Source organism: Rutilus rutilus, assembly GCF_951802725.1.
Source record: "Rutilus rutilus genome assembly, chromosome: 21".
NCBI classification, from domain to species: Eukaryota; Metazoa; Chordata; class Actinopteri; order Cypriniformes; family Leuciscidae; genus Rutilus; species Rutilus rutilus.
This window is the reverse complement of record NC_140226.1, coordinates 8347654-8375321: the sequence shown is the minus strand read 5'-3', so window position 1 is coordinate 8375321 and position 27668 is coordinate 8347654. Positions and strand designations below refer to the sequence as shown.

The following is a 27668-nucleotide window of genomic DNA, read 5'->3' as shown; positions in this document are numbered from 1 at the left end:
GTGTTCTCTGCTCCATCATACATTTATGAAGATCAGTTGAATAATTGATGCCACACTGCAAGTTAAGAGGCTACAAATGGACATTTTTAATGTCGCTGTAATTTTTTGTTTATTTTAAAATCAAGTCTCCAGATATTCAAAAAGCTTGTAGAATATTATTATAAATTTTCCAAGGTTTGATATTTCCCTGACCAGATTTGCACCCTTTTTTTTTTTTTTTTTTTTTTTACTCCTGTGTGTACATTCCTAACCAAAATTAGCTTCTCAGACCATTTCAGAACAAGCCTCACCAAAGACACTTATTTTTATTGTTGTTGTGTTACAAATAAATGGGATTGTGAAGATGCAAAACAGGAAGTCTGTCATTATTTTGGAAAAGATTTAAAGGAACACGCCGACTTTTTGGGACTTTAGCTTATTCACCGTATCCCCCAGAGTTAGATAAGTCCATACATACCTTTTTCATCTCCGTGCGTGCTGTAACTCTGTCTGACGCACCCACCGCTAGCCTAGCTTAGCACAAAGACTGGAGGTAAACGGCTACAGCTAGCATACTGCTCCCAAGAAGTGACAAAATAATGCCAACATTTTCCTATTTACATGTTGTGATTTGTATAGTCACAGCGTGTACGAATAACAAGGTCACATGAGACACAACCATCTTCTAACCGTATACATACTGGGAACTATATTCTCAGAAGGCGAAGCACTGCAGACTTCTGCGGAGTGATTTACTCCAATTCTGAGCGAACTCTGCTCCTCACCACGGGGCTTCTCAGGCGCTGCGAGCAAATCACTCCGCAGAAGTAGCAGTGCTTCGCCTTCTGAGAATATGTGACCATGTTATTTGTACACGCTGTGACTATACAAATCACAACATGTAAATAGGAAAATGTTGGCGTTATTTTGTCACTTATTGGGAGCAGTCGGGTCAATTATTATTATTTTTTTTACAGATTGGGCTTTGGTCGGACTCGGGCTCATTTAGCTTTTCTCCTTTCATCGTGCCCATAATATACGTGCAGAGCGCAGGCTACTGTATGAAATATTGTTATATTGATAATATTATAAATATGCAACGCAATATGCGATCACGCGAGTGCAATGCATTAGGTGACAGTTGACCATGCAGAGCATCAGGGAGAAGTTGGAGCATAAGGAGTTACTAAAAGTTCCCAATACTTCAGGAAAAGCTGCATTTTGAAAGAGTTTTGATTTGATTACCGAGCCTGAAGCCTTCAACAGTGGATGCTATTCTTTTTCTTCACAACGATCGCGAATAAACAGTGAATGAGCCGACTCAGTTCAACGGATTTTTTTTTCTTTGTTATATTTTTATTATTATTTAACGTTAGCCAGTTGGCGAAGAGTTCTTTGAAACGTTGTTCTTCAGTAAAGTTACTTGACATCAAAAAAAGGTAGGCCGTAAATCTTTATTTACTGCTGGATCACATTTGGCTATATAATATTCTCTACCGCATGCTTATGCTTCTCTGTAATGGACAGTCTGTATTAATATTTGTCCATACACATCCAAGATGGCGCCGCTATGTTTGGTACACCGTCCTTTTCTGTTATGTTTGCTAGCGATCATTGTGCTAATCCCTGTTTTCATCCGCAATGTGTCATCGATATTTGTGTACGATCGCCTGACACTGTTACAAATACGCGGTAACATGACCACCAACTTGCCTGGATTTGCCGGAGATTCAAATCTACCGCCATTCCTAGCTTCTGTGCTGGCCTATCTGTGGTGTCCTATTTGTCCGTTGCCTCGTAACGGGAGACGCAGGAGACGAGGAAAGAGAGGCTGTTTTCATGTAAAAATCAAAGAATACCTGGCATCTTGTTCCGTCAACATGGGTGTTTTCGGCTGCTTCAAGAATATATCTGAAGGTTATGGAGGGTTTGATCTACATCGCTTTCTACAGTACAGCTGCCGATGGCTCCCACCGGTTCTCCCAGATACCTGCTGTCCACTTCCTCTTCGCCGGCCTGCGCGGATCCACCGGCAGGGCAGCGTGAAAGAGAATCTCCCTCTCAGCCGTGCAGTTCCTCGCCAGACTGGAAACAACAGACCGGTGCGTGCAGCTCTGTTGAACGCTCGCTCAGTCACAAACAAGACGTTTGTCCTGAATGACTTTATTTCCACTCGCGAGTTAGATGTTTTCTTTCTGACGGAGACCTGGATCAAACCAGGTGACAACAGCGCTTTTTCTGAGCTCCTCCCCCCTGGCTATTCTTTCCTGAATACACCGAGAGTGACAAGCCGTGGAGGCGGGCTTGCCACAGTGTACAATCAGAAGAACATAAACTGTCGCTCCATCCCATGTAAGAACTACAGTAGCTTTGAACTGCAGTTATTCCTGATACAATTGACACCCCCCACACTGTGTGCTGTTCTATATCGCCCTCCTTAATATAATAAGGATTTCATTTCTGAATTTACTGATTTTCTTGCTGATGTAATGCCAAAATATGATAATTTTCTCATTTGTGGGGACTTAAATATTCATGTTTGCTGTCCATCCAGTCAATTAGTTAATGATTTTCAAAACCTGCTAACCTCCTTTGACCTAACTCAGTCAGTGAATGCTCCCACACACAAACATGGTCACACGCTAGACCTCATAATTTCACATGGCCTCCCAATATTAAACATAGAAATACTGGACACTTGCATCTCAGACCACTTCCCCATTATATTCGATTTCACGCCCCCCTCACCTCCAGCAAAATCCCTTGCCCCAGCTTGTAGCCGCCGTACCATCACCTCTACTACAGCTGATGAATTTGCTACTGCCTTCATGAATTCAGGTTTTCATGCCCTTTGCGAAAGTCCACCTCTGTGCCCTGAGGAATTCATCTCTTCTTTTTATTCCACCTGTTCAGAGATTTTGGACTCAGTTGCACCCTTAAAGCTGAGGTCCATCAAACCTAAACCAGATTGCTGGTTGAATGACACCACACGCGCCCTGAGGAGGCGCTGCAGACAGGCTGAACAGAGGTGGAAAAGGGACAAGCTGCATGTGTCCCTGGGTATTCTGAGAGTCTGTCTTTCTGACTATCAAAATGCTGTTAAAGAAGCCAAATGTAAATACCTCTCAAATGTCATTTCCAATAGCTGTAATCGGCCCCAAGTCTTGTTTAGTATAATTCAGTCTGTTACAAATCCATCTGTTAACGTGTTTGAAAATGTATCTAAATCAACCTGTGACGAGTTTCTCCATTACTTTATTGATAAAGTGGCCTCAGTTAGACAGAGTGTAAACAGCAGTATAGCTGTTGGTTCATACTGTACGTGCACCTATTACCACCTTCTCCTCCTGCTGTTTTTGATGTGTTTGAGCCAGTGTCACTCTTTCAGCTCTCCAAAGTTGTCCAGAAGCTGAGATCTACCAACTGTTCCCTGGACATTGTTCCATCTAGAGTGCTCAAACAGGTTTTTGACACAGTAGGACCATGTCTTCTTTTTTTTTTCAACGCCAGCCTTAGCTCAGGGTCTGTCCCAACTGTTTTTAAGCAGGCTGTGGTCAGGCTACTAATCAAAAAACCTAGGCAAGGCAAGGCAAGGCAAGGCAAGTTTATTTATATAGCACATTTCATACACAATGGCAATTCAAAGTGCTTTACATAGAAGAAATTAAAATAATAAAAAGAAATAAGAATAGTTAAAACAGTTTAGAAGAATACAAAGTAAAATACAGTACAAACAGTCGGACGAACATTGGCACAGTGCTCATTCAGTAAATGCATAGTTAAACAGATGTGTTTTGAGTCTGGATTTGAATGTGACTACAGTAGGAGCACGTCTGATCTCCTCTGGAAGCTGGTTCCAGCTGCGGCTGGCATAATAGCTAAAAGCGGACTCGCCATGCTTAGAGTGAACCCTTGGTATTTCTAGCTGATATGATCCTAATGATCTGAGTGATCTGTTGGGTTTATATTCAGTGAGCATATCTGCAATGTATTGAGGTCCTGGGCCATTGAATGATTTATATACCAGTAATAATACTTTAAAATCAATCCTAAATTTAACTGGGAGCCAGTGTAAAGACCTGAGGACTGGTGTGATATGTTCATATTTTCTGGTTCTGCTCAGAATCCTGGCGGCAGCGTTCTGTATGAGCTGCAACTGTCTTATGGTCTTTTTGGGAAGGCCAGTGAGGAGTCCATTACAATAATCCACCCTGCTGGTGATGAAAGCATGAACAAGTTTCTCTAAGTCTTGTCTGGAAACAAAGCATCTTATTCTTGCTATATTTTTCAGATGATAGTATGCTGATTTAGTTATTGCTTTGACATGACTACTGAAACTAAGGTCTGACTCTAGTGTCACACCAAGATTCCTGACTTGATGTTTAGTTGTTTGACCCCTAGAGTGAAGGTATGCGTTCACCTTGAGAACTTCATCTTTGTTTCCAAACGCAATGACTTCAGTTTTGTCTTTGTTTAACTGAAGAAAGTTTTGACACATCCAACTGTTAACTTCATCAATGCATTGGCACAGGGAGTCAATGGGGCTGTAATCGTTAGGCGATAGGGCTAAGTAGAGCTGTGTGTCGTCTGCATAGCTGTGGTAAGCAATTTGGTTCTTTCTCATTATTTGGCTCATTGGGAGCATATACAGGTTGAACAGGAGTGGTGCAAGAATTGAGCCTTGAGGGACTCCGCATGTCATGGATGTCCACTCAGACTTATGGTCTCCTATACTCACATAATAACCTCTCCCATCTAAGTATGACCTGAACCATTTTAGGACTATCCCAGAAAGCCCCACCCAGTTTTCCAGCCTGTCCAGAAGTATGTTGTGATCGACAGTGTCAAATGCAGCACTGAGGTCGAGTAGTACCAGCACTGATAATTTGCCTGAGTCAGTATTTAAGCGAATATCGTTTATTATCTTTATGAGTGCTGTCTCTGTGCTGTGGTGCGGTCGGAAACCAGATTGAAAATTGTCAAAGTATCCATTCGAGCTTAAGAATTTGTTCAGCTGATTGAAGACAACTTTTTCAATGATCTTGCCTATGAAAGGAAGATTTGAGATCGGTCTATAGTTGCTTAATATGGTCTTATCCAGATTGCTCTTTTTCAGGAGGGGCTTGACAACTGCAGTTTTTAGGGAGTTTGGAAAACTCCCAGAGAGAAGTGAAGCATTTACCACTTCTAGAAGATCTGCTTCTAAACTGTTTAACACACTTTTGAAAAACGATGTGGGAAGTGTGTCAAGAGCGCAGGTTGATGTTTTAAGGTGCTGTACGGTTTCTTCCAAAATTTTGCCATCAATTTCTTTGAAATCAGACATAGTAACTACTTTCTCAGGTGGTTTGATCTGTCTGACCCCAGCGTAACTCAAGGATGTGCTGATCACTTTTCTGATATTATTGATTTTCTCAGAGAAGAAAGAAGCAAACTCACTGCACTTGCTGTCTGAGAGCATTTCACTGGGAATCTGGCTTGGGGGGTTTGTCAGTCTCTCTACAGTAGCAAAAAGAGTGCGTGTGTTGTTTAAATTGCTGTTTATAATATTTGAGAAGAAAGTCTGTCTAGCTTTGCCTAGTTCCATATTGAAAGCATGAAGGCTGTCTTTGTAGATGTTATAATGGACTACAAGTTTTGTCTTCCGCCACATGCGCTCTACTTTTCTGCATTGTCTTTTCATATTTTGCACTGCTGTTGAGTTTCTCCAAGGTGCCTTTTGTCTGCCACTCTTCTTCCTGACTTTAACAGGAGCAATATCATCAATTACACCTTTAACTTTTGAGTTAAAAGAATCAAGGAGAAAATCAACAGAGTCTGCAGATATGCTTGGTGTTAAGGATATAGCCTTCATAAATAGGACACTAGTGTTCTCATTTAAGCATCTCTTCTTGACAGACACAGATCTCGCTTCAGTGGCAGGAGAGATCAATATATCAAAGAAAATACAGAAATGATCAGACAGTGCTACATCCTTAATAACAATCGATGAAATGTTTAGACCCTTACTGATAAGTAAATCTAAAGTGTGTCCACGATTGTGTGTGGGTCCATGTACATGCTGAGTCAGATCAAAAGTTTTTAAAACAGTTTTGATTTCTTTTGCCATATTGTTTTCTCCATTATCTATATGGATGTTAAAATCTCCAGCAATGGCAAAACAGTCAAACTCTGAGGTAATTGTTGATAACAGTTCTGTAAAGTCCTCAGCAAAGGCTGGAGAGTATTTTGGAGGCCTGTAAATAATGAAAAGTAAAATGCGTGGAGCACCTTTTAACACAATACCCAGATATTCGAAAGACAAGTAATTCCCAAATGATATTTGCTTACATTGATAGATATCTTTAAAAAGAGCAGCTAGACCCCCACCTCTCTTAACAGCTCTGCAGACACTCATAAAAGTAAAGTTAGGAGGGGCTGCTTCATTGAGGATTGTTGCACTGTAGCTGTCTTCTAGCCAGGTTTCATTTAGAAGCATAAAATCCAGGTTGTTTGTGGTTATTAAGTCGTTGACTAGAAGTGATTTATTTTTAAGTGAGCGAATGTTTAAAAGAGCTAACTTAACAGACTTACTTTTCCCCACAGCAATCTTAGTTTGACGTGTAAGAGGCACCAGATTAGTTGGGTTTGCTGTACGGCTATTGAAGGCCTTAGACTTTCTATCATGTAATAGAACAGCAATAGAGAAAGATACAGGCACACTGGGTTCCCGCTTGTTTTGTAAACATTTGAGAAAGTTACTGTTATCAGAGCGGGCACCCGACACATATCACTGAGAGCTGGTATCAGTTGTTTTTGGTTCACCTCGAGCAGAAGGAGGAGGGTGTGGGCCCTGACGTTGTGGCAGAGGCCGAAGAGCTCTCACAGGAGGAGGGGGAGGGCGAGGGCGAGCTGGGCCCGCAGGCTTTGGTGGTAGTGGTGCCTGTCTTTTTTTAGTTGGTATCTGGGGGCTTGCAGCAAAAGAGTGGGATAGTCTGGTTCCAGCATGCACCAGTTCTTCCATTTTCTGTGAGAAGCAGAGTAGTGGCGTTGCAGGGGAGAGGGAGAAAGTGTCTGGTGAAAGGGGCTGTTGCTCTGGTGTTATAGGAGGCTGTAATATGCTGTCCTGGCTTCCCTGGCTGTTTTCCAGGAAGTCGTCCTTGGGTGCTGAATCTTCAAGCAGTTCTAATGTGTCTGTCTGTGGTGAGCTCTGTGGGCAGGGCTCAGCTGAGATTGTGTCCGTGAGCAGAGGTTGTTGTGGCGGAGTGGTGTTATCATGTCCATTTTGCTGCTGAAGTGAAGTCCCGTGGTCATTCATACTGTGTCCAGGTGTGTGTGTGCCATTCAGATTGAGTGGATTGGCACAAACCGCAGAAGGATGATTTAGGGAGAAGTAGATATTGTCCTTTAACACTCTTGAACCAAGTTTGTTTGGGTGATGGCCGTCCCGATGAAACAGTTGTCGTTGACTCCAGAAAAGATTGAAATTGTCAATGAAGTTCACTGCTTTTATATTGCAGGTTTTTTGCAGCCATGTATTAAGCCCAAGCAACCGTGAAAACCTGTTTGTTCCTCTTGCTGGGAGAGGTCCACTGATGAATGTTTGAACTTTCAGTCTTTTAAGTGTTTCAAAAAGTTCATTGAAATCCTTCTTAAGGAGTTCTGACTGCTCTGTATGAATATCATTCTTCCCCACATGTATGATGAGTCGATTTGCAGTCTTATGTTTCATCAGAATGTTCTGAAGTTCCCTGTTTATATCAGAAGTTGTTGCTTGTGGAAGGCAGCACGTAGTTGTATCCCTGTTGCTAATGTTTCTGATTATGGAGTCCCCCACTATCAGAGTCCTGGGCTCGGCTGCGCGCTGAGCTGAGTGCCGCTGTCTGCTCGACCTTGAGCGCCAGTTAGCATCAGTGTTAGCTACTGGCCCATTCAGTCTGTGTTCGATCACATTCATCACATTTGTGGATTCCTCATTTACATTCATTAGTACTTCAAATCTGTTCTCAAGATGTATAGGCAGTGGTGGCAGACCAGTGTTTGTAATCCTTGTCAGAGCTGTATCTGGGGTAGAGGATGCTACTGCGGTAATATGTGATGCTCGTGACAATCTGATGTCTCGAGTGCCTTTGGGTTTAGCTCCCTGTTTGTGCCATCGATTAGTAAGTCGATCGGCTTGTTTCTCTACCTGTCGAGGAGTACTAGTTTCATGGGACTCACCGGTATGCTGTGGGTGTCCATGACGAAGCTCTGTTGTGTGCTCCGTCTGGTTTGGTGGTCCCGTAAATAACTTTGTTTCTAGAACTGCAATCCTTTGTAAAAGTCTGTGGCAGTTAGTGCAGCAAGTAGATTCCAGAAGAGGCATTTTCTCTTATCCTTGTAGGCAGTTGTGTTTTCCTTTCCCGGTATGTAAGCTGGTCGGGTAAAAGAATTCTCAGTTTTTGTAGTAATCCAAACTTTGTCGTATGAGCACTGTGCTGATTTGCTGAAGTTAAAATTAGGTGATAAAAGGAAATAAAATAAAGGAAATCAAATATAGAAAAAATAGGAGATAAAATGTAAAAGCGATAGAGCAAAGCGCGGAGCAGTAAGCAAGAGCGTCCGAACAGTAGCTGAGCAGGAAGTAGTATCTTGACCCATTAGTTCTCTCAAATTTCAGACCAGTGTCCCATCTGCCTTTTCTCTCTAAAGTTCTGGAAAAGCTCGTCTTCACACAACTTCAATCATTCTTGGATCAAAACCACATTTTTGAAAAATTTAAATCCGGTTTCAGGGCACGCCACAGCACAGAATCTGCACTGTTAAAAGTGCAGAACGACATCCTGCTATCCTTGGACGCTAAAAAACCTGTGCTGTTGGTAATGCTGGACCTTACTGCAGCATTTGATACGGTGGACCATTCTATCCTCCTGACCCGTCTGGCCCAGCAGGTGGGCCTTCAAGGACCCGTGCTGCAGTGGTTCAAGTCATATCTAGCAGATAGAACTTTTTCTGTGATGATCAATGATCTCTCTTCCTCTCCAGCCCCATTTTCCTCTGGTGTGCCACAGGGTTCCATCCTCGGCCCTGCTCTATTTTCCTTGTACATGCTCCCCTTAGGTTCTGTGATATCCCGGCATAATGTCTCTTTCCATCTGTATGCAGACGATGTACAAATCTATCTGCCAGTTGCCCAGAACTTTCCAGACATACAGTCCATTCAGACATGTCTGCATGACATTAAACATTGGCTGTCACAAAATTTCCTCTGTCTAAATGAATCAAAGACTGAATTTATCCTCTTTGATGCCTCTAGTTCAACAAAGGCAGCTCCCGAACTTGCACCTCTGACCACCCACCTCAGTCTTGTAGTCAGGAATCTTGGAGTGATTTTGGACAGCAGTCTGAAGCTCGATAAACAGGTAGACTCTGTGATCAGGGCAAGTTTCTTTCAGCTTCGTCGGTTGGCCAAAGTCAAACCATTTCTCAGCCGTAGTGACCTCGAGAAAACAATCCACGCTTTTATTAGTTCACGCTTGGACTACTGCAACGCCCTCTACATCGGGTTAAATCAGGCCTCTCTGCACCGTCTATAGCTTGTGCAGAATGCAGCAGCCCGGCTTCTTACCAACACCCGTAAACATGACCACATCACTCCTGTCCTGTACTCTCTCCACTGGCTCCCGGTCGAGTTCAGAATCCAGTTTAAGATCCTACTGTTTGTTTTCTGCTTCATCCATGGCCTTGCACCTCTCTATCTGTGTAACATGCTGACCCCTTACCAGCCCAGTAGGGCCCTGCGCTCCTCTGAACAACATCTGCTGGTGGTCCCACGGTCCAGGTGCAAAAAGTGGGGTGATCGTGCCTTTGCGGTAGCGGGGCCAAAACTCTGGAACGCTCTGCCCCTGGAATTACGCTCCATCATTGACCTGCCCCTGTTCAAGGCCAGGCTGAAGCACCATCTCTTTAGATCAGCCTTTGACACCTGATGGACAACTGATTAGCATAATGATTTTATAGATGTGTTGTATTTTATTTTATTGTATTGTTTTGTATTTCACTCATTTATTTTTTGCCTTTATTTTTGTCTCTGTCCAGTGCTTTGATCAACTTTGGTTGTTGTAAAGCGCTTTACAAATAAAAATTGATTGATTGATTGAATATTTGTGGGCATAATTGTCGGTGGTGGTAGTTATGTTTGAGGCCTATAATAAAATTTTACCTAGTAGCGTGTGTGTGTGTGTATGTGTGTGCGTCTAGCAGAGACAGCACGCATCAGAGAGCGCGCGTCAGAGAGAGCTCAAAGTGATAATGATGTTGGTCTCAAAATTGCAGATGTTTTCGGGCTGGATTAGGGCTTGAACACCACAGGCCAGGTCTCGGTTAGGGCTGGATGTTTGCCCCGTGCAGGGCTCTAGGCAGTCTCGGTTAGGGCTGGATGTTTGCCCCGTGCAGGGCTCTAGGCAGTATGCTAGCTGGAGCCGTTTACCTCCAGTCTTTGTGCTAAGCTAGGCTAGCGGTGGGTGCATCAGACAGAGTTATGGCACGCACGGAGATGAAAATGGTATGTATGGACTTATCTAACTCTGGGGGATACAGTAAATAAGCCAAAGTCCCAAAAAGTCGGCATGTTCCTTTAAATGACACTAAATATTTGTTATTATTGCCACATCAAACTGATGATACCATGTAAATCAAGTAGTTGAGACTATTTGGCTGAAAACTAGCTGTCACTTGGTGTTGCTATAATATTCTGAATTATATGCAGTGTACGGTTCCCTACATTGATTTACTTTATAATTTGGTTTTAAAAGACTATTAAAATGTATGGGAAGCTAAAATTTTTACTTTGGCATAACATATATATTTTAATCGTTCTTCATTAGGGTCACAGCGCAGAGAACACAGGAAGCAGTCTAAGTCACGTCAGCCTTCTCAGCTGCATGTTAACCAGGTGAGAATGTTGTATATGTTTTATATATGGTGTGTGTGTGTGTGTGTGTGTGTGTGTGTGTGCCCTTGTTTATATTACATTGTGGGGACCAAATGTCCCCATAAGAATAGTAAAACCTGAGATCACCTACATTGTGGGGACCAGCCAGCGGTCCCCACTTTTCAAAAGGCTTATAAATCACACAGGATGAGTTGTTTTGAGAAAGTAAAAATGCAGAATGTTTCCTGTGATGGGTAGGTTTAGGGGTAGGGTTAGTGTAAGGGGACAGAATATACAGTTTGTACAGGTTAAAAACCATTACGTCTATGGAGAGTCCCCACAAAGATAGTGAACCAGACATGTGTGTGTGTGTGTGTGTGTGTGTGTGTGTGTGTGTGTGTGTGTGTGTGTGTGTGTGTGTGTCACCTTTCATCAAAGTTATACATGAATTTTGAACAATACCCGTTCTTGTCTTAGGACAACTTTGATGAACTTTTTTGATCCACTTCAAATGTTGACTACTGTATATACATACATGTACATGTGTGTTTGTGTTTACACACATATATATATATATATATATATATATATATATATATATATATATATATATATATATATATATATATATATATATATATATATACTGAACAAAATTATAAACACAGCACTTTTGCTTTTGCCCCATTTTTTTTTATGAGCTGAACTCAAAGATCTAAGACTTTTTCTATGTACACAAAAGGCCTATTTCTCTCAAATATTGTTCACAAATCTGTCTAAATCTGTGTTAGTGAGCACTTCTCCTTTGCCGAGATAATCCATCCACCTCACTGGTGTGGCATATCAAGATGCTGATTAGACAGCATGAATATTGTACAGGTGTGCCTTAGGCTGGCCACAATAAAAGGCCACATTTTAGGCCACAAAAGGACATTTTCACTTAGGGGTGTACTCACTTTTGTTGCCATTTAGACATTAATGGCTGTGTGTTGAGTTATTTTGAGGGGACAGCAAATTTACACTGTTATACATGCTGTACACTCACTACTTTGCATTGTAGCAAAGTGTAATTTCTTCAGTGTTGTCCCATGAAAAGATATAATAAAATATTTACACAAATGTGAGGGGTGTACTCACTTTTGTGAGATACTGTATATATATATATATATATATATATATATATACCAACTGTAAACAAGAAGCAGTAAAATAAGTAATAAAGTCTGATATTTTTCATAGGATTGAATGTTTTGCATTGTTGCTGCTTGTGAAATATGTACATTTTTGTATGGGGTCCCATGCTGCTGAAAGTGAGAAACAAACAAATGAGAATTAGTTATAGAAACAAACAAATATATATATTTTTTTACACATCTCATTTTACTGTCAACATATAATTGCCTTCTTATCAGAGATATTGACAGCCAAAAATAATTTGCTTATGTTTCAAGCCCATTGTTACATGAATACACTCCAAGTATCAAGTATTTGGTGATTTGATGACAGCATAATTGCCTCATTACCACATAACGTTATCCTGTTGTATTTCAACCTTACTGACCACATTTGTTGTCACTGCCATATAAAGGCAAGAGTAAAATCTCTCCTATTTTTTAAGCTTATGTGGTCCACCTTTGTGGTCAGATTCTGTTATGCAGCTTTCCAAATAGTCAGATTCTCACAAGGAAAACTTTTCACCCAATTGGTTTAGATCAGTACAATATGATTAAAACAAGTTAATTTAACAAATAATGTTTTGTTGAACAGTCTCAAACTTAAATTACTGTGTCCTACTAACTAGTAGCATATGTTAGCATTATAAAAAAAAAACAATTCCATTTATTATTAATAATAATAATAATACATTTTATTTGTAATGCGCTTTTCTTAAACCCAAAGCGCATACAGTAGAGTGAGCAAATACAACAAGAGCATTAAAAACAATTAAGGAAAAGCAGCCTTAAACAAATGTGTCTTAATCAACTTTTTGAAATGTCCCAACGTTGGTGCATTTTTGATTGTTGGAGGAAGCACATTCCATAGCTTGGGGGCTTTGCATGAAAAGGCTCTTTCCCCCATGGTCTTAAGCTTACACAAAGGCTGATGTAGTAAACATATATGTATAGGATGAGCAATTAAAAGAGACTGTTCTCAGTACTGACATTAGAAGTCATTGCTCATTGAGTGAAGCAGCACACACGGTTAACATCATAAGGCTGACCACAGCTTATTTACAAGCACACTCTTCAACACAATGATCAAAACCTCAAAAACATAACAGAAACTCTACTAAAGCTCCAACATAACAAAACATCTCGGTTGCGTATGTAACCTTGGTTCCCTGAGTAGGGAACGAGACACTGCGATACCAATATGGGAACACCTTCAGTGTGACGAATGTCAGAAACCCTTATACCATCCTGCCAATTTGATTGGCCAATATCGTTTAGCACCGCCCCAAGAATACGTCACGTATGCTTCATATCAGCGTGCTGCGCGGTATTTCATCAGATTTCCATGATGAAGGAAGTACTAATCGAAAAGTATGGGAAGGCCGGCATCGCAGTGTCTCGTTCCCTACTCAGGGAACTAAGGTTACATACATAACCGAGATGTTTCCCTTTCATCCCTTTCCCGTTCTCTTGACACTGCGATACCGTCGCTATGGGAACAATATACCATAACACCTTCACGTACCTGAGAATAGCTGGAAGACCAAGGAAAGAGTCCGCTCAAGCAGATAAGACCGGAGCCAGGAGCCATCCTCACATCCACACCGTAGAACTTGATAAAGGTGTTTGGAGAGGACCATTCTGCCGCTACACAAATATCCTCCAAAGAAGTGCTTCTAAAAAGAGCCTGAGAAGAAGCCATTCCTCTGGTGGAATGAGCACACACACCCAGAGGCTAAGCTAAACCATGCGTCTCATAAGCCGCTGAGATAGCCTCGATTACCCAATGAGACATTCATTGTTTGGTGACTGCAGCTCCTTTGTTTTTACCACCAAAACACACAAACAATTGCTCCAATCTACGCCACTGGGCTGAGCGGTCGACATAGATTTTCAACGCCCTCACCGGGCAGAGACCGAGAGGCCGTGCATCACTCCCAGTCTCCGAGTCAGGAGGGGGAAAAGCCTCCAAGACCACTTGCTGGGAATGAAAAGGGGTTGACACAACCTTAGGAACATACCCTGGCCTAGGTCGCAGCATGACTTTAACCAGCTCCGGGGCAATGAACTGGGTCCAGGTCGTGTGGGCTGCACCAAGAGGTGAACAGCCTCCATTTAAAAGCATACAGGCACCTTGTAGAGGGTCTGGTCTGAAGGGGAACTCCCAAGGAGGGCCGACTAACAGACTGACCAGGTCTGAAAACCATATCTGAGTGAACCAGAATGGGGCCACCAGCAACAGATGTCCCACTTTGGCCGTTCGTACTCTGAGGAGAGCCGCTTAGAGTAATCAAATCGGTGGGAAGGCATAAAGCCTGGCCCTGGGCCACTCCTGAACCAGAGCATCTAGTCCCAGAGGTGACGGAGAAGACAGGGAGAACCAGAGCTGGTCAGAGTTTGAGCAGGCTCGCTGTCCCATTCTAGCCCCAACTTGTCTACAGCATGAGTAACCACCTCTAACAACCCGTTGTATGACGGAGAAGTGTGTTTCTCCTTTCCGCTCGTAAGGAGAGAGCTACACAAATCGCCTATAAGCTCCTCAGAATCAGAGGCCGCTGTAGACAGCACGTCATCATCAAAAGGGCCACAGCAAAAAGAAATCGAGCCACAAGCTTCTGGGATAGGCCGCAAATCGCCACAGACGAAAATGACAAGGGTCCGCGCCGCACTCGTCTGCAAACAAGCGGCTCGGGGAAAGAGAGAGAAAGGGAGAATATTCTGTCTGCTCACTCTCCATGTGCTCCGGCTCGTAATCGTCACCCCAAACATCCATCTCTTCCGGCGCTTCGGCAACCGCAGAAACGGAGAGGTGGGGCTTAGATGAGAGGCCTTCTTTCCTCATAAAACAAGCAAGCCGAGAGCGCAAAACTTTTAGACGCAGTCTATCATAGTGTCGACAGTCAGCATGATTAAGGCCCAAATATTGCACGCACCTTTTGTGAGTGTCTCCTCCTGCGATGAACCTGTCGCACGGTATGAAACATTCAAGTATTCTTGGGGTGGTGCTAAGCGCTACTGGCCAATCAAATTGGTGTGATGGTATAAGGGCTTCAGACATTCGTCACACTGAAGGTATTCCCAAAGCGGAGTGTGTCTAGTGTCTAATTAATTAATTAACCATTTCAGTCGTATCCGACTCTTGGTGATTCTATGAGCCATCTCTTGCCATACACGAGAGACAGTCCATGAATTTTCTTGGCAATGATATTTCCAGGGTAAGTCACCAGGTCTTTCCTCAACCCTCCCCATTACATGGTTTTGGACAATTTAGCGTTTCCAATTTACCTATATTGCACTTTTTTGGGGGGGGATTGTGAGGGAAACCCACGCTGATGCAGGGAGAACATGCAAAATACACACAGAGAGGACTCCTGGCTCAGTTGGGGCTCGAACCGGGGACCTTGACAATGCCACCCACTGAGCAACCGTGCCAATAAATTTAATTTGACAAAATGCTCCAAAATAATGTTGCTTCAGCTATTTTCACAAGAACAAGAAGATTTTTTTCTTTGCAAACATACCTTGACCAATAGTTTTTTGTATTTTTTTTTCATTATTATTGTGATCAATAATATTTTTTGCATTTACCAAGGGTCCTTTTCATTCAGGAACAATAATCCAAAAGGTGATGACACTGATCCTCAGGAGAGAAGACAAAGGGAAAGAGATATGAGACAGAGGTAAGAAATATGATTCTGCATAACAAATAAAAGTTGGGGACATTTAATATTCAACAATATTATTGATCTGCCTGCATTGACACCATTATTTGAGAACTGAACTGAGCTGGACGATGACATCACGGTTTTCACCAGAGCAGCTATATATACAAATTAACTTAATAACTTTTTTGCAACAAAAATGAACCATCACTGAACTTACTTAAGCTGGACTGCATATTTTCTTCTAGAAACAAACTTTGTTGCATTATTTTCCTGTTATCACTGTAAAGTCTGCGGCGCCCAACTATGACTCAGGACGCTGTTCAAAATCCTGCCTTGCCATAGAGCGCCATTTACATAGTTTTATACTAAATTTACATTATATTTGTCTCAAATCGTCGTTAATGTACATACTGACTTCACCCTGTGCTTCAAGATACATTTAGTTTTACATTAATTTACAGAAATCAGCTGATGTTATCGGATTTTCAGGTGAGATTCTCAATTATTCAGTTAATGTAAAGTGTTCAGACTGCAGACTTAGCAACGATTGTATTTAATTGTACAGTACAATCATAACACAGTACAGACATTATCTTAATTTCATAATGTCCTTAAAAATAAAAATATTGCTGGCCATAAACTGAGAATGTGCGTGTCTGGTGTGTGATACCTTCAGTTAAATTTACTCATACTTTACACCACTGGTGATAAATGATGGAGAAACTATGTAGCCGATCCTAACAATAGCTCATGTCTTAGTTTGTTTATTGTGTTACAGCGCCTTGCCCTCAGTTGACCTCTCATTTACCTCTATTCCTTTAACTGGAGATAAACAGACTGATGCCGAGATACAGGCTTTCATCAGAGCCAGACACAACCTGCTCAACAGCACAGGTATTATTAATTTATTCATACACACACACACAAACACAGACCTAAGGAAACATTTTAAATAAAAAAGAGAAAGAAAGTGGATGAAGTAAGTCTTAACTTTAAGTTTAACAGGTTTGGGCATTAATAGCTGCTTTTCCACTGTCGGGCCAGTGCAAACAGGCATTTCAATGGGCCGGGCTGGGCTAATAGCCTCGGACACGCCTCTCTGGAATGTCACATTCACCAACAAATGGAAGTTTTATCAAAAAATTAATCAGAAAGAAATCACTGGAAACTAGCGAGATCGCAAACCGAACATGATAAAACAGTTTGATAAAACAGATAAAACAACCAAACTTTTGTTGGTTGCCTAAAGATTTAAAGGGGACATATCATGAAAATCTGACTTTTTCCATGTTTAACCCTCTGGGCTTCTTCGCCCGAAAACGGGCGAAAACTTGAACGTTTCGAATTGTTTAATTTTTTTGCTTCATCGGATGGGGGTGATACTTGGTGACTTTTGTTTTATTACCTATATGAACACACAAAAAAATCAAGGAGATGATTCTGATATGTTAAAGGGTCGTAAAAAAAAAAGTCACACTTAGCTTCCTCCCGCCCGAAAACGGGCGACATAGGAAATGAATGGGAAATACGAAAAAATAGGAAAACTCAGAGAAACTTTTGGTGGTACAAGCTACAGATCAGCCACTGTGCAGAAAAAAAGTGTACAGCAATGAAGGGGTGACACTCTAAAACATCAAGAGTGCAAATAAGACACCCTCCCCCCCCCCACACACACAAACACACACACACACACAGAGAGAAATGCACTGGTAAGACTGAAACAGCAAATTTTGCCCCAAACTATATAAAAATGATATAATCATAATAACTCCAAAACTATAGCAAGGAGAATCAAAAGGTAGGTATCGTTTGAAAGAACTCTTTTTAAATTTTTTGAAAATATAAATTACATTTGGACATTGTCCTGCCAAGAAACAGCGGATAAAAGACAATATATATATATAATTTTTATTATGATTTTGCATATCTTTCTTATTTGTCATGGAATAACTCAGGAAGGAAATAAGGTAGGAGGAAAATTCTTTTTTAGTGAAGTCCCCCTACATGTTAGCTGCATCTGGATAAAAAAATAATAATTTTTGGATAAAGGAATCAAAAGTTACAGCATTTGGAAAAGAGACAGCCTTTTTGTACAGTCTTTGACACCCCCTCATGGGCAATTTTTTCTCCATGAAGAATATCTTGTCATAAAAGCAATAGATTATGTTAATTTTGGGCTCATTTTAATTGTAATAATATGCTGTAAAAAATGAAGTGCCATTTTCAATTATCTGAGAATGTTTCATGAGCTGTATGATGTTTTTGACACATTGCAGTACATTATTTTATAGATTATGAAAAAAAAGAAATTCTATTTATCAGCAAATAACTCAGCAATACTTAAGAGTTTTTCAAAGTGGATACATTCACTGTAAAGTTCAGACTCTAAGCTTTCAAATGACATCAACTTTGTGTTAATGAAGGCAAGATTTTTTTTAAATATGGTAAAGAATATTTTCGCAGCTAGGTGGCGCCTGCTGGCGGTACACTCCATGACAACAATGTAACTAGTTCTAACGCAATAGCAAAAGTTCGAGCAAAGCATGCAAACTGTTCTATCATTGGTTGCACAGACAAGCACAGAACATTTTTTGACCAAAAAATATCACAGCTGTCTTAAAAAGACCTCAGGGAACTGTCAACTTTTGTAAAAATTTAAACATGACGGTACATGCAAGTCGGAGAGATGAATCAATGTATCTTCACAACAACTATATAAATGTATCAACTTCAGAAATTCAGAAACGTCCTGGTGCAGTCTAAAAGTTGCAACCTCTTCCTGAGTCTCTCCGTAAGGCTGCACTCCACTACTGTTATTTCTGAAATTTTGGATGAGTGAGATTTGCGTGTTTTGTTATTGTATCCGAAGCTCGTGTAAAGGATCGGCTTCTGAACGGAGGCAAGGAGCAGCAGCTCATTTGCATTTAAAGGGACACACAAAAAACAGAGCCTTTTTGCTCACACCCAGAAAGGGGCAAATTTGACAAACTACAATAAATGATCTGGGGGGTATTTTGAGCTGAAAAATCACAGACACATTCTGGGGACACCATATATTTATATTACATCTTGTGAAAAGGGGCATATGTGTCACCTTTAAAACCTAAGCAATGAACAATGTTTTACAACTGTTTTACACTAAGTGATACATTGACCATAATACATTTATTTATGTCAAGATTGCACATTAGTCACACAGAAATAAAGTGGTATTTACCGTTATTTCACTAAAGAAAGAGGATACATATACTTATTCAGTCACGTCTGTTTCTGTTAATTTGTAGTCACATGACAGTATGTTAATATCACATTTAGAAAAAACGTCTCGGTTACGTATGGGGGAGTTCCCCTGACGAATTGGGATCACGCTAGGGAGACCAATTGCCTACGAGTGAATTAAAACGAGCCAATGAAAATTGGCATGCAGGATTTGCATTCCGCAACCCGCCTACCAGCGCGGGTATAAAGAGGCGGAAGCAACGCATGCATAGTGCTTTTCGCTGAGGAGCCGAACGGTGTCCAGTCCTCCGCGTAGGTACAGCAACATGGCGACGGGACGAGGCGTCTCCGTTCCCTGGACTCAGGGAACGAGGGTTACCATACGTAACCGAGACGTTCCCTTTCGTCAGCAGGGAACTCCGACGCCTCGTCGGGGGAGTTCCCCTGACGAATTGGGATCCCTACCAAAACGCCATGGTGCTGGCCCCTTCCAGCGCCCAGCTAAGCTACAGCCCTGCAGCAGTTTCCAGAAATTTTGCGGGAGCTAGCTAGGGAATCACACTGCTGTTCCGCAAGACCCAATCAGTGGATATTGGATAACACTGGGAAAGCGTGCCCGACCCCAAGGAAAATAATAATGGGGGGGGACGCTGCGGAAGCTGAGGCAGCCTAGAGGAAGGCCCTCAAATACACACATGTACTAACCACGTAGGGTAGTGAAACATATGGCAGTCCTTGAAGGTAGTCCCAGTCCGGAGGAGTGAGGAGCGTACTCAACAGGGACGACAGAATGAGTCTGTCAAGGGGAAGACACGGCTGAACTGCACGTGGCAATCAAGGGTCGCCGCAGGAACCACTGGAAAAGGCACCCAGTCTACTAGCAACTCCTTACTGAAGGTAGCAGACCTGGTGCCGGGCGGTCCGCAACGCCTGGCACCAAAGGGGGTGATGGAGGAACTCACGAGGTTAGCCGTTTGTTGGGTAACCAACGGAGCCAAAAGACGCACGTATACGCTCACGGAATGGCGTCGCAAGCCGACACACCTATTCCCTCTAATTCCTGGCCGTAGCGAGTACTCGGGAGGAAACAGGTTCCACACGTAGGCTATAAAACCTAGCGAACGTGTTCGGTGTCGCCCAGCCCGCAGCTTTCCAAATGTCTGTTAGCAAGGCGCCTTGTGCCAGAGCCCAGGAAGCGGCAACACTCCTAGTGGAGTGAGCCCGCAACCTGGGTGGGCAGGGCTCACCCTGGGACTCATAAGCCCTGGTGATAGCATCCACTAGCCAGTGGGCTAACCTCTGCTTGGAGACAGCCTTCCCCTTCTGCTGGCCTCCACAACAAACAAAGAGCTGATCTGAGGTCCTGAAGCTTTGCGTTCTGTCTATATAAATCCGGAGGGCCCGGACGGGACAGAGAAAAGCTAGGGCTGGGTCTGCCTCCTCCTGGGGCAGCGCTTGCAGGTTCACTACCTGGTCCACGAAGGGAGTGGTAGGAACCTTGGGCACATATCCGAGCCGGGGTCTCAATATAACATGAGAAAGGCCAGGCCCGAACTCTTGGCACGATTCGTTGACCGAAAATGCCTGCAGATTCCCTACCCTCTTGAAGGAAGCCAATGCTAACAGGAGCGCTGTCTTAATGGACAGCAAATTAAGCTCTACTGTCGGCAAAGGCTCAAAAGGAGGACTTTGGAGCGCTCTAAGCACTAAAGTTAAGTCCCAAGAGGGTACAGGGTGCAAATTGCGAGGTGGATTTTGCCTCCTAGCACCCTTGAGGAATCTGATGACCAGGTCGTGCTTCCCCACGGACTTACCTTCAACTACATCGTGATGTGCGGCTATTGCGGCAACATACACTTTGAGGGTGGAGGGAGACAGCCTTCGCTCCAACCCCTCTTGTAGGAAGGAGAGCACGACTCTGATCGGGCAAGTTTGTGGGTTCTCCCCGTGGGAAGAACACCAGTCGACGAACAGGTTCCACTTCAGAGCATAGAGGCGCCTCGTAGAGGGGGGACGTGAAAGCTCGTCGGCCACATGATTGAGCTCCCCGGGGACATGAACGGCACGAAGCGACCTCAGATGCTTCTGACTCCATAAGAGGAGGTGGGAGGCGAGTCGCGACATACGACGGGAGCGTAGACCACCTTGTCGGTTGATGTACGCAACGGTCCCAGTGCTGTCCGTACGGACCAGTACGTGCTTGTGTTTGAGAAGGCCCTTGTACGCTTGCAACTCTAGGCAGTTGATGTGCCAATGCAGCTGGGGCCCCGTCCACAGACCCGAGACTGCATGCCCTTTGTACGTGGCCCCCCAGCCCTTGGCAGAAGCATCTGTGAATACCACAGCATGCCTGGAAACCTGGACTAGGGGCACTCCGGCCCGTAGAAACACAGGATCCGACCAAGGGGTGAAGGTTTGGCGACAGTGCGGGGTGACTTTGACCCGGAACGTGCCGCTCTGCCACGCCCACCTCGGGACTCGATCGTGAAGCCAGTGCTACAGGCCGAGCGGCGTTACTGCGGCTGCGGCTGCCATATGCCCCAGGAGCCTCTGAAACTGTTTCAGTGGGACCGCTGACTTGCCTCAAAAAGACTTGAGGCAGTTGAGCACTGACTGGACGCGTTTCTCCGTGAGGCGCGCAGTCTGGGCGACCGAGTCCAGTTCCATACCGAGATAAGAGATCCTCTGCACAGGGGAGAGTTTGCTCTTGTCCCAGTTGACCCGAAGCCCCAACTGACTGAGGTGCCGGAGCACCATGTCCCTGTGATCGCACAACACATCTCGCGAGTGCGCCAGAATGAGCCAGTCATCGAGATAGTTGAGAATGCGAACGCCTTGTTCTCTCATGGGAACAATGGCCGCCTCCGCGACTTTCGTGAAGACACGGGGCGACAGGGCCAGCCCGAAGGGTAGGACCTTGTACTGATACGCTCGACCCTCGAAAGCAAACCGAAGAAATGGTCTGTGTCGGGGAAGAATCGAGACATGAAAGTACGCGTCCTTCAGGTCGATCGCTGCAAACCAATCCCGGGGACGGATGCATTTGAAAATGCGTTTCTGCGTGAGCATCTTGAACGGAAGCTTGCTTTTGCAGGGCCCGATTCAATACTCGCAGGTCCAGGATTGGCCGTAACCCACCGCCTTTCTTGGGTACAATGAAGTAAGGGCTGTAAAACCCTGACCTCATATCGGCTGGAGGGACCGGCTCGATCACGTCCTTCGCCAGCAGGGCGTCGATCTCTTTCCGCAAGACAGGAGCATCCACTGGACGCACACGGGTGAAGTGGATGCCCCTGAACTTGGGAGGCCGGCGTGCAAACTGAATTGCATAGCTGAGCCGGATGGTGCGGATGAGCCAGCGCGACAGCCTCGGAAGCGCTAGCCAGGCTCCGAAAAACCGCCGCAACGAGCCCACCCGCACTGCCGGCGTACCCGCGGAGGGGCAGGGAGGCGGAAGGCAGGGGCACGGCTCCGGTGGCATTGTAGCGGCTGAGAGCGGGGTCTGGGTGTGTACTTGGACAACACCTTCCTGCTTCCACCGGGGGACAGACGGCAGAGAAGACCCGAGAGTGTTCTGCTGCGGGCTGTCGCCTGGCGAGGGAAGGGGAGGAGACAAGGAGCGAGGCCCAAGGGTAGCTGCTCGTCTCCGTGCCTTCCCGCCCAGCGGCAGACAGGAGTGACGTGACCGAGGTGGCGCCACTGCTATCTGAGAGCTGGGGAGAGGGGACTGAGAGTGGCGAGACCCGAGGGTGGCGCACACTGCCGTCCCACTCTCGAGCGGGAGAGACTGCTTGTTCGGCAGTCCCAACCGTGAATGACCCAGAGGAGGAAGAACTGCTCTTTTAATGAGGTTTTGGGTACCGGAACAGAAAGAAAATTCACCAACAAAGGATTCTCCACCCGGCCCTCCTCCGGGGGAAGGAGTGGTGATGACACGCACTCCCGAAGAGCAGACATCACATTCTCTGGGTCGCTCCTCTCAGGGTCGTTTCTCTTCCCTTTGCTGGGGGGAAACTAACTCCGAGCGGGCTGGTTTTGAAGCGCTTCTGGACCACCAGAGTGGGCATCGTCTGACCGAGGGCCAGCGCTGAGACTAATAACGGTCAGTCACCAAGCACAGCTCCACCCCGAATCAGAACTACCCACGTGCACTGAATGTGCAGGGGTAGTGAGAGAGGAAAAACTTCTGCAGATTTAGGCATGTTTGGCTTGCCATATTGGCATCAAAATGCTTCCATACTGCCAAAAATGTTCACACCCATCCAGGCACTTTAGACCCAGGAAGTGTGGCTGTCAAGTCTGAATCTTCAGCACGAGAACACACCATTATAGTAGGAACTCAGCATCATTTTCAGAGTATAACAGCCCTCTCTCTGATGTAGCGATCGACATCTGTCCTCCCCTGGAGCCCCGAATGAAATGCTTGGTCCCTCATGAGAAGGACCAGAATCCCATCCGAAAGCCTCGACGGCACACGGCACGCTGAGCGGCTCAAGCCCTTACGCGAAAGGGGAGACGAACAACGTGCCGACGTGGTCATGCACTCATGAGAGAACATGAACCACCCACGAACGCAGTCTCAACACATTGATTAGCCATGTGAAACAGTGATCGTGGCCGCCAACCAGGCATGCAAGACAGTGAACGTGGCCATCGCCTCGATGACACACGGTACGCTGGGCGCTCAAGCCTTCAGGCAAGGCGAACAACGTGCCGACGTGGTCATGCTCTCATAAGAAAGCATAAACCACCCACGAACACAGTCTCAGCATGTTTGCGATGCGCTAGAGGAGTGAGTGGTTCGTGCTCACTGTAACCCTCAGATCACCAATGTTATTTGCCAAAGTAGCCCACCTCTGGTGCACCAGAAGAGAAACTAGATCGGGAAATAAGCAAAGGGACTCACCTCAAAGAGGCACGCGAGTCTTGATCTTGACCACGCATCTTGAGCGCCGAATGACGCGCACTGGGTTGCCGTGACAACCCGCGCTGTCAATCCGCAGCTCGACGGCACACAGCACGCTGAACGGCTCAAACCCTGCTGACGAAAGGGAACTATAATTTCTACAAATTTCCACCAAAAAACGACCTGAGGAGCTTTAGCACTCTCTCCAGTGACAGTCCCAATACATTTTATTTTCAGTCAGAGAAACAGAGGAAGCTCCTGAAAAACCGTACTTAGCTAAATATGGCTATCAGACAGTCTGGTATAAAGAGACAAGACATACTGACAAATACAATAAAAACACAATTGTGATAGCCTATATGATTTGTCTGATTTCTTCAAGCGGTCGTATTTACCACGTTAACTATGGTAATGGTTAGCGCATTGCTGACTATGTCTGAACATAGCGCATTCTGCCTTATACGGTGATCAGAATCGACATCGGATCACAAACAGAAGTTATTTCAAACACTCGCTGCTGTCTGAAAGAGAGTTTTGAGCTAAAAGGATTTTAAAAGTATTTAATGCTGATGATAGCTGGTATATGAAATCATCCGGCACTGCCGTCTCCTGACTCAGGTAAACTCCTCCTCTGTTCATGACCACTCCTCAAGCCCGAGCTAAACCAAGGTATGGACCCAGGTATTCGGCGGGCCAAAAAACCCTGGCCGTTGGCCCAAAGGAAGCCTCGACGCGGCCCGATCAAGTCCCGGAAGTGACAGTGGAAACGTGACTGGCCCTGGCACGCACTAGCATGCCCGCTTTGGGTCCAACAGTGGAAACGTGGCTTTTGACATAGTGAACAGCAGGCAAACCAGATGGCAACACCTTTCCACACCTTGTGTGGAAAAGTTTCACTTGCATTGGATCAGGTTTCTGTGGACAACACAAACAGATGCCAAAAACAGATGCTCAAGCTAGTTTCTTTCCACTGTAAGGCAACCCAACACAATCAGTGGAAGACATCGCTGCTCTGACTCATGAAGGTTCTTCACAATATTAGTCCAGAGAAACAACAGTTTATCTTTCCATAAGATATTGTGTAACTGCTATAATAACATCCAACTCAATCACTTTTTCAATTTATCAATCTTATGCACTGGCAGCACAGATTTTTGATCGGAGACCTGAATACGTTGGCGTTAGCCCGAAAGCTGGTTGGCTTGTGCTGCCAGAGCATTCAATGGTGAGGCTGATGTTGGAGAGTTGGAGTTGGAGAGCGAAGAGTCAGTCAGACCGGTGAAGGTCGAGCTAGAGAAACAGTCCATTCAACGACCAAATCTAGATAGGAAGAGACAGACGAGTCAGACGAGACAGTCGAGAAAGTTATTATCAGGAGACAATCGACATAGATGAGGTAGATCAGGACTAAGGTCAGAGATGAGTGGAGATCAGATCTAGGTAGACAGTCCAGTACTGGCACGAACAGTGCCAGAGGTTAAACCGAGAACCAGAAACAAGGACAAGTCTTAGGCAAATTCCTTGCCAATGTTAAGTCTGCCGAGCAGACATCGTACACCCGATCGCTTAAAAAAGGTGAATTTGACACCTCATTCATGGTTGTACGACAAACAGTGTGGCACAAGGTAGAAAATTATTCAATTTGTATGGAAAAAGAAGATGAAGAAGAACTAGACATGTACATTTTCTGAAGAAAATGTGAGTGCACTGTAAAAAATAAAATCTTTAAAAACCGCTCAATGGCTGCCAAACAAAAACCGTAAAAATAAAATAAAATAGCCTAATTTAAATTAAGTGCAAAAAACCTTTACAGAAATTTTCCTTAAATGTTTTACAGAAAAACACTGTTATTTTACAGCTATTTCCTGAATTATTATGATCAAACACCTTCACTGTAAACCCCCCCCCCCCCCCCATAAAAAAATGGCTGCCATACAAAAAACGTAAAATGAATGTAAAATATCCTAATTTAAATAAGTGCAAAAGACTTTTACAGAAATCTTCATTAATCTTTTTAACAGAAACAGTTATTTCACACACATTTCCTTAATTTTTTGCTAAAAAACATGCAGTTAACTACATGCATGATTTGCTGTGACTATACGTCACTGCATCATTAACTACACAGTTACTGTCAGTTAAATAAAGCAACATGCAGTATATCATCAGTGTTTCTTTGCTCATCCTGGACTGAAGCACAGGCTCAACTCTTCAACACAATGGTGGCACACATAACACACCATACAGAAACACTTTAAACCCCAACAGAATATTAAACACTACCAGATCTCTCAGGATCTCAGCATCTTATTACAATCCAGACTTTATTTCTTTCATACTAACATTCTTATTGAGAATTAACAGAGGTTTAGAAGTTGATGTTTTATTGAAAAGAATAAAGTTTGGTGTCACCATGATGGAGATCAGTGTTTGCTTTAGTTGGGCTCTTGACATTTTAGTTTATAACATGATTTTTTTCTGGCTGCTTTAACTGTGTGTCTCTGATGCATATTTGTTATGGTAGGAATCTAAGAGAAACTCAGATCAGGTGATGTTGGTCACTTTTTAGTGATAATAGTCATCATGTAGTTGCCTGCTTTATTGATACCACCTGAAGTGTAATATCTGATTAAGTCGTTAAATATTAGTTGTTAATTTTGCATGCCAATACTGCTATAGAAGATCCTGCAGTGCTGTGATACTCAGATTTTATGAAGTCATTATACAGAAAATGTTTTGACAGGATTATATAGACTCACTCAGACATCAAGAATCAGCGTATGAATCGCAACAATGGTGACAATGAAAAAAAATTCTGATCAACTCTGAACTACTATAAAGTCACAAAAGGCTTTGTGGATTGTCACCATTGTTGAGATTCATATGTTGATTCTTGATGTCTCTATAATAAAATACTGATGCCACAATATTTCAAGGGTCATATGAAAAATTATGACATTAATCATAGACTTTGCATAAAGCTAAATTCCATCTATATATTATGTAACCTCAGCTAATATATTCAGAGATTTGACTGCCATATCAGTGAATCAGATCACAATATGATGATTATAACATCACCAATAAATGACTAAGATCATCTGATATTTTCTCCTACATTTATTGCCATAACAAATGTGTATAAAAAACACAGTTAAAGCAGCCAGAGAAAAACTTAAGTTGAAAACTCAAGGGTCATGAGCCCAACTAAAGCAGACACTGATCTCAATCATGGTGACATCAAATTTCTGTTAAAGTTTTTTGCACTTTATTTAAATGAGCATATTTTAATTTAATTTTATGTTTTTTGTTTGCCAGCCATAGCTGCCAGTCATTTGACCCTTTTTTTTTTACGATTTTTTTACAATGAAGGTATTTGATCATAATAATGCAGGAAATACCTGTGAAATAACAGTGTTTTTTCGGTTTATTTAAATTAGAATATTTTACTTTAATTTTATGGTTTTTGTTTGGCAGCCGTAGCTGCCAGTCATTTGACCCTTTTTTTACAGTGAAGGTATATGATCGTGATAATTCAGGAAATACCTGTAAATTACAATGTTTTTTTAATTTAGGATGTTTTACTTTAAAGGTATAGCGAAGGATTTTCCCGAATTTTAGAAAAGAACCTTCCTCTCCACTTTTTGAAAAAATGCACATGCGCAACACTCTACCTGCTACCGAGAGGGAACGCCTATTAAACGTGTGCACGAGAGAGTATGCACAAGCCTAGTTCTCCTTGTGCACGCTCTGTTTACAAGTCGCTGTTGGCTCATACAAGCCTACTTTCCTTTACCTGTCGAGTAGAAACTTCGCGACTGAGGCATAAGTGGGAA

General features: G+C 43.5%; 1 protein-coding gene across 1 annotated transcript in view; it reads left to right on the top strand.

Annotated features, from left to right (window-relative positions):
* kif6 (kinesin family member 6) overlaps positions 1 to 27668 on the top strand; it is a 160541-nt gene that overhangs the window by 116532 nt on the left and 16341 nt on the right. The window contains exons 19-21 of the mRNA XM_084393917.1: positions 10824 to 10891; positions 15651 to 15722; positions 16486 to 16601. Of these exons, the coding sequence (XP_084250043.1) occupies positions 10824 to 10891; positions 15651 to 15722; positions 16486 to 16601 (256 nt within the window). The remainder of the gene's footprint in view (positions 1 to 10823; positions 10892 to 15650; positions 15723 to 16485; positions 16602 to 27668) is intronic.